General features: G+C 49.4%; 1 protein-coding gene across 1 annotated transcript in view; it reads right to left on the bottom strand.

Annotated features, from left to right (window-relative positions):
* The window catches only part of PNCK (pregnancy up-regulated nonubiquitous CaM kinase), a 156,760-nt gene that overhangs the window by 51,817 nt on the left and 92,921 nt on the right, over positions 1 to 12,022 (bottom strand). Inside the window, exon 4 of the mRNA XM_086940215.1 lies at positions 1,849 to 1,980. Coding sequence (XP_086796341.1) covers positions 1,849 to 1,980 — 132 coding nt within the window. The remainder of the gene's footprint in view (positions 1 to 1,848; positions 1,981 to 12,022) is intronic.

The raw sequence follows: 12,022 nt of genomic DNA on the forward strand, positions 1-12,022 counted from the left end.
CCAGTCCAGGAAGGACCTGACCTGGCAGTTCGGGGTGGACTCCCTCTGGTGTATGGCTAGAGCTCCCGATGGGCGGTTTGCACTCCCTCTGGTGGCTAGAGCTCCCTGGTGGGTGGCATGATCACCCTCTGGTAGGTGGTCAGAGCACCTGGTGTGTGGTTTGACCCTCCTCTGGTGAGTGGTTAGAGCCCCCACTGGTGAGTGTGCACCCCCACTGGTGGGTGGTTAGAGCTCCCGATGGGCGGTTTGCACTGGTTAGAGCACCTGGTGGGGGTGTGCACTCCCTCTGGTGAGTGGTTAGAGCACCTGGTGGGTGGTGTGAACTCCCTCTGGTGGGTGGTTACAGCTCCTGATGGGTGGTTTGCACTCCCTCTGATGAGTGGTTAAAGCTCCCGATGGGTGGTGTGAACTCCCTCTGGTGGTTGGTTAGATCACCCCGGTGGGTGGTGTAAATGTCCTCTGGTGGGTGGTAAGAGCTCCCGCTGGGTGATGTTACTCCCTCTGTGGGTGGTTAGATCTCCCGCTGGGTGATGTTACTCCCTCTGTGGGTGTTTAGATCTCCCGTAGGGTGATGTTACTCCCTCTGGTGGGTGGTAAGATCTCCCGCTGGGTGATGTTATTCCCTCTGGTGGGTGGTAAGAGCTCTCGCTGGGTGATGTTACTCCCTCTGTGGGTGGTTAGAGCTCCCGCTGGGTGATGTTACTCCCTCTGTGGGTGGTAAGAGCTCCCGCTGGGTGATGTTACTCACTCTGTGGGTGGTAAGAGCTCCCTTAGGGTGATGTTACTCCCTCTGGTGGGTGGTTAGAGCTCGCTTAGGGTGATGTTACTCCCTCTGTGGGTGGTTAGAGCTCCCGCTGGGTGATGTTACTCCGTCTGTGGGAGTTAGAGCTCCCGCTGGGTGATGTTACTCCCTCTGGTGGGTGGTAAGAGCTCCCGCTGGGTGATGTTACTCCCTATGTGGGTGGTTAGAGCTCCCGCTGGGTGATGTTACTCCCTCTGTGGGTGGTAAGAGCTCCCGCTGGGTGATGTTACTCCCTCTGGTGGGTGGTAAGAGCTCCCGCTGGGTGATGTTACTCCCTCTGTGGGTGGTATGAGCTCCCGCTGGGTGATGTTACTCCCTCTGGTGGGTGGTAAGAGCTCCCGTTGGGTGATGTTACTCCCTCTGGTGGGTGGCAAGAGCTCCCGCTGAGTGATGTTACTCCCTCTGTGGGTGGTAAGAGCTCCCGCTGGGTGATGTTACTCCCTCTGTGCGTGGTAAGAGCTCTCGCTGGGTGATGTTACTCCCTCTGTGGGTGTTAAGAGCTCCCGCTGGGTGATGTTCCTCCCTCTGTGCGTGGTTAGAGCTCCCTGCCCTATCATTGTTGAGTCCCTGTCTGCTGTATGTTTAGAGTTCCCTGGTGGGTGGTTAAAGCCCCTTCTGGTGGGTGTTTAGAGATCTCCTCTGACGTGGCACCCCGCACTCTGTTATGCCACCCAACCTCAGCTGTTCCATCCACACCCTTTTGTGCTATCCCCATCCCCACCCCTGTTGCTCCACCCACGCTCCTTTGCCCCATCCCACATCCTGGCATCTAACACTGGTGTGCCACCCACCGTCTGCAGTGCCATCTCACACCCTGCTGTGCTGTCCCACATCCTGCTCAGCCACCCACACCCTCTGTGGCTTCTCATATCCCGCTGTGCCCTCCCACCCTCTGCCATGCCATCTCACACACTTCAGTGCTGTCCCACGTCCTGCTCCACCATCCTCCACTCTATTGAGTGTCACACACCCTGTCATGCCACCCTAAGCTGTGCCACTGTGCCCTCTGCTGTGCCATGCCACCCAGGCCCAACCGCCCCACTTACTTCTTCAGCACTGCGATCTCATTCTCCACCACCGCCTCCTTGCCTCGCAGCGCCTTCTTGGGGATGCACTTCAGCGCCACCAACCTCTTGGAGTTTCGTTCCTGTGCCAGCACCACCTCAGAGAATGCCCCCCTGAGAAGAAAGTAGAAAGAGGCACTCTGTTATTGTGGCACTCCTAAACAGATTTACACCAAATCACAAAAAGTAAGCTTTTAAGACCAATATCGCGCTCCTTGCCCCATTTGATGTGATATCGTGCAGCCGTTTTTGCGATAGCACTATTCAAAAAAGTCTAGGGAAAATGCTCTTTTACTTGGCCCCGCTTGATGCATCATCCCAAAACATTCCATGTACATACAACAGAAAAAGTAGCACTTTTTTTTTAAAGTTGTGTGAAGATTCACCAAAGGGCACCAAAGTTATTAGCAAAACAAAAAGGCATTTCCTAAGAAACACTGACCTAAGGGATGAGATATCTATCTATCTATCTATCTATCTATCTATCTATCTATCTATCTATCTATCTATCTATCTATCTATCTATCTATCTATCTATCTATCTATCTATCTGTCTGTCTGTCTGTCTGTCTGTCTGTCTGTCTGTCTGTCTGTCTGTCTTTCTATCTATATGTGTATATATATATTTTTTTAAATATATTTACATATATATATGTGTTGCAGCAACACAAACTTGAATAAAATGTTTTCAAATGTCTGCTGATACAGTCAGAGGGAACAAAGAGCAAAAAAAAATATTTGATGATGATACAGTAATTCTTCGCAAGGAAATGTGAGCACTGATAAAAAAATGTGTGCCAAGGATGTGATCTAATGGTTACATTGAGAAAGCTGGACAAATTATCCCAAAATGAGCTAACAAAATGGTGGGAAAGTAAATCCCTACACAGATATGTGGAAGTGGAGAGAATCCCAAGAGGGTTGCGGATACTAGTAGTGCCCAGTTTTGAAAATCTACATCCAGAGATTTTAAAGGAATGGGTGCAAAGCAATATGGAAGCATCCTAGCGGTTGGTACACATCTTAATAAACTATGCAGATATTGATAACAAACAATCATGGAAGAGGTAGAAAAAATAGTTGCTAAAATATTGAAGAATTAGATCAAGAAAAGGTAAATAAGTTTGTGACTGCAATGAAGGAGCGATTAAATAAACATAAATAAACTAATCAGCGGAAAAGAGCAGAAATTTCTACGTACCAAATTGGATTATGCGAAGAGGCAAATATTTACCTTTGCATGAAGGTTTGACACATCAGGAGGCAAAGATTATCTGATAGTAATAGACAGAGACAAGAATTTTTTCAAAGTGAAACAGGTTCGGAATTGAGCTCTGAAGTCGTGACGGATATGGAGGAGGAATAACCATAACCCGCCCTGTACCAGCAGTAGTTGACAAGTTACAGTTTTTATGGATTGAAAGAACTCAGAAATTGAGACCCAGAAAGAAAGGTGCCAAACCAAAAAGGAGGAGGAACAGAAAAAAAATCATGCACAGGAAATATAACTTACATGGAAAAACAAGAAATAAGTGGGGATACCAAAGCTGTTATCAACTTATCTGATATTAATCTGACCAAGGCTGAAGAACAAATCCGAACATTGGGCTTGTCCTTTTGGCCAGAAAGATCTATTAGCGAGACACAAACATGAGTGGGCGTCTATAAATTGATCAGAAAACTAAAATTTAAAAAATACTATGCAACAAAAGTAAGACGAGACACACATCAAGGAACGCTGTACGATAAATACAAAATTGAAAAAATATCTGACATGAAATTAATGATATAACTAAAGGGTGAAATACAGGAAGAAAGAAGTGAACAAGCAATAATCACAGAGATGGACTTAGACACATTTGGTGAAGCAGCAACCCTTATAAATCCAGATTCTACTTTTGTCCCCATATTACCAAGAGATGGTTTGGATATATATGCAGAGTTAATTACCCAGGAATTTAAATGTAAGTGGTAAACGAAGAGCATATCACAATCTGATAAGAAAATTAAATGCTAACAAGCATGTTGCAGTTAGAAATGCAGAGAAAGGAGGAAACATTATGTTCAGGCCTTTAAGAACATATATGGAAGAAGCATTGAAACAATTGAGAACAATGAATGCTACATGAAAACAACTGATCCGATCAAGCAGCAACTGCAGTTAAGATAGAGTGCCACAGTGAATTAACCGAATGGCGCAATGAAGGTCTTCTAAACCAGGAGGAATACATGTTTTTGTGAAACGATAATCGAAAGATGACAATCTTTTTCTCATTTTCTAAGATTCACAAAAAATTGTCAAAACCGCTTAGTCATCCTATATCAGCAATGGAAAGACTCTTTGAAAACACCCCAAAGTATAGAAATTATTTATTTAAAGGATTATGCGAAGAACTTACAGTTTTATATACAGGACACTGGTGATTTTTTTAAAGTGTGTATTACATCCCATGGGATGTGAAATATGTATTAAATTTAATGGATGTGACATCATTATATACAAGTAGAAGTCATAGTGATGGTTTGAGAGTTTTGTAACATGTTTTTAAGTGCAAGACATCTAGCATTGTTAAAACATACTCAAATGTTGATTAAGATGACTAAACTGAGGCTTGATGACAAGTATTTCATGTTTAATAATAAAGCATACAAACAACTTTGGGTACGGCGATGGGCACCTGCTTCGCCCCAGCTATGCAAATTAGTATATGGGCTGGTGGGAGGAATGGATGCTTCAAGCAGAATTTGAACAGACATAGAATGAACAGGAGATTTTGTGGGTCAGGTTTATAGATGACCTATTTATTATATGGAAATGCTCAGAAAAGAGTGCATAAAAGGTTGTTACATAACTCAGTAATAATAGTCTGAACCTAACTTCACTTGTTCCATCAGCAAAATGAAAGTGGCATTTTTAGATTTGACAATATACATCAGAAACAACAAGTTAGAGACATAAACATATAGAAAACCTACAACAGGCAGCATGATTCTGCATGGGATACCCACAGTGCTCTTTTTGCTTCTGGTGATGTGTCCAGACAGCTGCAGTGCTGCTGATGAGGCCTGCAGTCAGATGCAGTGTACCTGTTGAGGCCTCCAGGTGGCTGCAGTGTACCTGTTGAGGCCTCCAGATGGATGCAGTGCACCTGATGAACCCTCCAGTTAGCTGCAGTGCAACTGATGAGGCCTCTAGATGGCTGCAGTGCAGCTGGTGAGGCCTCTAGACGGCTGCAGTGTGCCTGATGAGGCCTCTTGGTGATTGTAGTGCACCTGATGAGGCCTCCAGTAAGCTGCAGTGCAGCTGATGAGGCCTCCGGACTGCTTCAATGCACCTGATGAGGCCTGCAGACAGATGCAGTGCACCTGATGAGGCCTCCAGACGGCTGCAATGCACCTGATGAGGCCTGCAGACAGCTGCAGTGCACCTGATGAGGCCTCCAGACGGCTGCAGTGCAGCTGATGAGGCCTGCAGAGAGATGCAGTGCACCTGATGAGGCCTTCAGATGGCTGCAGTGCAGCGGATGAGGCCTGCAGACAGCTGCAGTGCACCCAATGAGGCCTCCAGGCGGCTGCAATGCACCTGATGAGTCCTGCAGACAGATGCAGTGCAACTGATGAGGCCTCTAGATGGCAGCAGTGCAGCGGATGAGGCTCGCAGACAGCTGCAGTGCTGCTGATGAGGCCTCTAGATGGCTGCAGTGCAGCTGATGAGGCCCGTAGACAGCTGCAGTGCGCCTGATGAGACCACCAGACGGCTGCAATGCACCTGATGAGGCCTGCAGACAGATGCAGTGCACCTGATGAGGCCTCCAGACGGCTGCAATGCACCTGGTGAGGCCTGCAGACAGATGCAGTGCACCTGATGAGGCCTGCAGACAGATGCAGTGCACCTGATGAGGCCTCCAGACAGATGCAGTGCACTTGATGAGGCCTGCAGACAGATGCAGTGCACCTGATGATTCCTCCAGACAACTGCAATGCACCTGATGAGGCCTGTAGACAGATGCGGATGAGGCCTCCAGACTGCTGCAATGCAGCGGATGAGGCCTCCAGATGGCTGCAGTGCAGCGGATGAGGCACGCAGACAGCTGCAGTGCACCTGATGAGGCCTCTCAATGGCTGCAGTGCACCTGATGAGGCCTCCAGACGGCTCAGTGCACCTGATGAGGCCTCTAGATGGCTGCAGTGCAGCGGATGAGGCTCGCAGACAGCTGCAGTGCAGCTGATGAGGTCTCTAGATGGCTGCAAGTGCACCTGATGAGACCTCCAGACAGATGCAGTACACCTGATGAGGCCTCCAGACGGCTGCAGTGCAGCTGATGACGCCTGCAGAGAGATGCAGTGCACCTGATGAGGCCTTCAGATGGCTGCAGTGCAGCGGATGAGGCCCGCAGACAGCTGCAGTGCACCCGATGAGGCCTCCAGACGGCTGCAATGCACCTGATGAGGTGCAGTGCAACTGATGAGGCCTCTAGATGGCTGCAGTGCAGCGGATGAGGCTCGCAGACAGCTGCAGTGCAGCTGATGAGGCCTCTAGATGGCTGCAGTGCAGCTGATGAGGCCCGCAGACAGATGCAGTGCACCTGATGAGGCCTCCAGACGGCTGCAATGCACCTGATGAGGCCTGCAGACAGATGCAGTGCACCTGATGAGGCCTCCAGATGGCTACAATGCACCTGATGAGGCCTGCAGACAGATGCAATGCAGCGGATGAAGCCTACAGATGGCTGCAGTGCAGCGGATGAGGCCTCCAGATGGCTGCAATGCACCTGATGAGGCCTGCAGACAGATGCAGTGCACCTGATGAGGCCTGCAGACAGATGCAGTGCACCTGATGAGGCCTCCAGACGGCTGCAATGCACCTGATGAGGCCTGCAGACAGATGCAGTGCGCCTGATGAGACCTCCATACGGCTGCAATTCACCTGATGAGGCCTCCAGACGGCTGCAGTGCACCTGATGAGGCCTGCAGACAGATGCAGTGCACCTGATGAGACCTCCAGACGGCTGCAATGCACCTGATGAGGCCTGTAGACAGATGCAGTGCAGCGGATGGGCCTCCAAACTGCTGCAGTGCACCTGATGAGGCCTCCAGACAGCTGCAGTGCGCCTGATGTGACCTCCAGACTTCTGCAGTGCACCTGATGAGGCCTGTAGACAGATGCAGTGCAGCGGATGAGGCCTCCAGACTGCTGCAGTGCACCTGATGAGGCCTGTAGACAGATGCAGTGCAGAGGATGAGGCCTCCAGACTGCTGCAGTGCACCTGATGAGGCCTGTAGACAGATGCAGTGCAGTGGATGAGGCCTGCAGACAGATGCAGTGCACCTGATGAGACCTCCAGACTGCTGCAGTGCACCTGATGAGGCCTCCAGACGGCTGCAATGCACCTGATGAGGCCTCCAGACGGCTGCAATGCACCTGATGAGGTCTCCAGACGGCTGCAGTGCACCTGATGAGGCCTGTAGACAGATGCAGTGCGGCGGATGAGGCCTCCAGACTGCTGCAGTGCACCTGATGAGGCCTGTAGACAGATGCAGTGCACCTGATGAGACCTCCAGACTGCTGCAGTGCACCTGATGAGGCCTCCAGACGGCTGCAGTGCAGCTGATGAGGCCTCCAGACGGCTGCAATGCACCTGATGAGGCCTGCAGACAGCTGCAGTGCACCTGATGAGGCCTCTCAATGGCTGCAGTGCTCCTGGTGAGGCCTCCAGACGGCTGCAGTGCACCTGATGAGGCCTCCAGACGGCTGCAGCGCAGCGGATGAGGCCTCTAGATGGCTGCAGTGCTCCTGATGAGGCCTCTAGATGCCTGCAGAGCCCCTGATGAGGCCTCCAGATGGCTGCAGTGCCCCTGATGAGGCCTCTAGATGGCTGCAGTGCCCCTGATGAGGCCTCCAGATGGCTGCAGTGCCCCTGATGAGGCCTCTAGATGGCTGCAGTGCCCCTGATGAGGCCTCCAGATGGCTGCAGTGCCCCTCATGAGGCCTCTCAATGGCTGCAGTGCGCCTGATGAGGCCTCTTTGTGATAGCAGTGCAGCGGATGAGGCCTGCAGACAGATGCAGTGCCGCTGATGAGGCCTCTCCAGGGCGGGGTGGGGCGCTGGTGTAGTGTTAACACCGGCTCCCCCTCCTCTCTCTCTGTCTGCGCGGCGCGCGGGAGGAAGTCTCGCCTCTACGGTCTTTATTCCCTCCATGAAGATGAAAGCCCCCCCGCCTCGCGGCCCTCGTTACACGTGTTCACGTCTCTCTCGCTCTGACGCACCGTCTTCTCCTCGGCACGTCCCTCGCCCACGCAGCGGCCTCGGCACCGGCTCTAACGAGCCCGCACCGCACCTCGTTATCGGGCCCGAGGTGCCGTGTCAGGCCGCCCCCGGGGAGGAGGGCAGCGCCCCCGCCCCCGCACCTGCGCGCGGGCTGCCAGAGGAGGGGGGGGGGGGGGGGGGGGCACGGGGGGCAGGATAATGAGGGGCGGCAGGGGGACGGGGGCAGCGGAGCTGTACATAGAGAGATGAAGGGAGACTGGGGGGGGGGGGCTGTAGGGAGAGAGAGATGTAGAGGAGACTGCAGACAGGCTGATGGGGCTGCAGGGAGAGAGATGTAGTGGACACTAGACAGGCTGGGTGGGTGGGGGCCTATGATAGGGCTATTGGGGCAGACCTAAAAGGGACAGTGAGAGGGGGGTGACGCTGAAGACAGAAATAAGAGGCCACTGTGGATTGGCTGAGAGTGGAGGTTTAGGGGCAGAGATAAGGGGGCAGAAGCAGACAGGCGGGGTGTAGGGTCAATTTTCATTTAAGCTCACTCTCTGCTTGGGTTTCAGTGTAGTAGTGTGTGGCTCGTAACTGGACTGCACCGCAGCCACCCTTTTGTTATATTTTGTTGTGTGTGTAAGGGTCTACAGACTACAGCCACAGCAATATTAGATAGGACAAACATAATTGTCCTTTCAGTGTTTTTAACTCATATGTTTTATCTATAAAGAATATTTGTTTTATTGCATCAATTCATCTTGTATACAAAATTTAATTGTAAAAATTAATCCTTTTTAATTAAAACAAATCGTTTTTGATATCAAGTTCATTGTTGTGTTATAGTTTATGCTTATTTTGGAACAGAATTTTGTCTGGACATAGCTAGTGTTTTGCTTGCAAGATAGCCTGGGTTGATACCTTCACATTGTAAGGGTCTACAGACCTGGTGCACCATAACCCCCCCCCCCCACCCCCCACTCAGATCCCTTCACACACGGGTCCCAGTGAGTGGGTCACACGGTGCCCATTCGGCGCCAGATCTCAGGGTCTCTCGACCTGCCTTGGCTCTGAGAACCCAAGATGCCCCCGGCTCCATCCTCAGAGCAGGGATCCTTGATATTGGGGTAACAGTAATGGGGGGGACAATATCTGCCCTCCCCCTTCTCTGCTGCTTGGTAAACTCTCCAAGACTCTACCAGAGTAGAGAGCCTGGAAGGGGGGTCTGTGAGCCGCCATCCTGGACTTGAACCTCATTGGTAAGAAGGTGCTCCTTCCAGGGACACAGACTAACTCTGCTGTCCCTCAAAGGTTCAGCACTCCCCCACAATAAACAATAACAGTGATAATCAAAATAATGATTTAAGGAATCCGTTCAGTAGGACTTAAAACATTTTCTTTTATTCAAAATCTTCATACAGAGCGTAGCCAACGCGTTTCGTCCAGAGGACTTCTTCAGGGCGAAAAATATGGAGACTATGTCGAATATGTTCCGGAAATATATTATTCCAAACTTCCAGTAGGTGTGACAACAATCACCTTATTCATCCACAATTCGAAGCCGACATCGGGGTTGGGGTGACGCGCTGCTCAAATACAAGCGAATACAGACGCCACAGTGATTGGATGTGAATATTGGCACCATTCAAATTTATCCTTCCTGATTACTAACAAAGATGAATATTTACATTTGAAGGATTGGCCTGTTCTATTAAAATAAGGTGATTATTGTCACACATACTGGAAGTTTGGAATATTATATTTCCGGAACATATTCAACATAGTCTCCGTATTTTTCACCCTGAAGAAGTCTTCTGGACGAAACGCGTTGGCTACGCTCTGAATGAAGATTTTGAATAAAAGAAAATTTGAAGTCCTACTGAACGGATTCCTTAAATCATTATTTTGATTATCACTGTTATTGTTTATTGTGGGGGAGTGCTGAACCATTGTGTTTTGTTGTAAAGTTTTTGGGCGTTGCCCTTGGGAGTCTAGGGGTATGTGACTTCAGGTTCCTGGCACTCAAAACTCTCTAAAATAAGTAGACCATAAACATTGTATAAAGTGCAGCCCTTTTTTGCCCTATACCCCTGTTGCTTTAGTGTTGTTAGTTAACTCTGCTGTCCCTGTTTTACAGGTCAGCACCAAGCCCCGCCCTGGGCACTGTGAGCCCTTGCACTCGTGAGCTGCCTTCTCATATGCACACTCACTCACTATAGTGAACACAGAAAAAAGCACTGGCAGTTCTCGATTATCGTCTGAGAGGACAGGACCGCACATCCCAGCAGAGGACGTGCAAAGGTGCAAAGGTGTTTTTTTCAGCAACAGAGTTTCGTATAGTTCCAGATTTTCGCATTTTGCGAAAAATTCTGAAGTTTCACGTGTCACCTTCCTTGAACAAAGGTTTTTTTCTCCACAACGAGAGACAATTTCTACCACATAACAGATCATATTTACTCTAATCAAACCTAGCCAAGCTATAAACATTTCCCCGGCACTACTGCGTGTTTTACTTCGGTTTGAGACGCAAACTTGGAATATTGTTTTTTTTCACTTTGCAAACTTTGTGGGGTGAAAACCTCACAAATTTTGAGTGGGAAAACTGCCAGGTCTGCCCGGTAACGAAGCTCAGGTTTTAATCCTGATATGGGAGCAAACTCTCCTTGGCACCCAAGTCAAGATCACTGACACGGACTGCAGGATTTGTGTGGCAGACATTGCTGCAAAGTCATGGCTTTCACACACATGTAGAAGAGGGAAGAACTGCAATCCTGAGAATTCACAGAGATTTCCAAAGAACATTTCCAAGGTGTCAAACATACTTTGTTATTTCACATGCACAGAAAATCCTTGCACTGACTTCAGGACAAAGACTGTGTTCTCTTCAAGCCTACTATAGAGCTCTCCTGTTCACCACAAGGAATGAGATTTTGCTGGTGCATACATGCCTAAAACGTAGCCTACTGCAGTGCCTGAGCTTCAGAGAACCCTCTCTTCCTTCATTTCATGATTTTAAATTTACTTTTCTAATGGGTCGTTTTTTACTTATTCTTTTAGCCACCCTATATACCCATCTTCAGATGGCGGCACTTTTACTTTTTAGAACGTTTAAGCTTTTAACGTAAACTAACTACATAAGTAAATACAGTCAAGGTTTGCAAATACCAGATCTATTGGTGTTGCCAATGCTTGTTTTGATATGATGTGAATCTGTTTGTGTAGTGGATTCATTCATCAGTCCCACCGACCCCTATAGAATAGAGCTGAAGATGCAGCTCTTTAAACAAAATACCATCCCCATACAATAAAAGTCCATATCACCCTCAGGACCCAGCCCTTCCAGCCTCTCACTGGCTGCCTCCGCCTCTGACCCTGTACATCGCTGCGAGGCCCTCTGGCTTGGTTTGTGCTGCGCAAATAGCACATACATACATACATACATACATATATACATGCATACGTGCGTACATACATGTAGCGTGTACATCTTTGAAACTACATGAGAAGACAGCACATTCTGAAGGTAGCCCCCCTCCTCCCCTCTGCATCCCTGTCTTTAAAGAGGGTCGCCTTGTTCACTGGGCTCAAAAACACTTCTTTTCCTTGGAGACCTGCACCCCTCTCACATATGCTGCTTCCTGCAGGACCTGTGGGTCTGCTGCCTGGCCTGTGGGGCTGAATGCACGCACACCCCTCTCCACCCAGCTGGCGAGCAACTCGTTTTTGGCTTCCAAACTTAAGGGAAAAGGCAATGAATTTGGATAAAACCCAGGTTTATTCCAGACAAACTGTTGAAAGATGTACTAGCCCTGAATGAAAACTGCAACCCTGTCCAGCTTCCCAAAACCACGCGTGTGCTGAGCTCTCCCCAGCATGGTGCCAGGCAAACTCCTCCTGAGAGAG

The sequence above is a fragment of the Lissotriton vulgaris genome, chromosome 10, assembly GCF_964263255.1.
Source record: "Lissotriton vulgaris chromosome 10, aLisVul1.2, whole genome shotgun sequence".
Lineage (NCBI taxonomy): Eukaryota > Metazoa > Chordata > Amphibia > Caudata > Salamandridae > Lissotriton > Lissotriton vulgaris.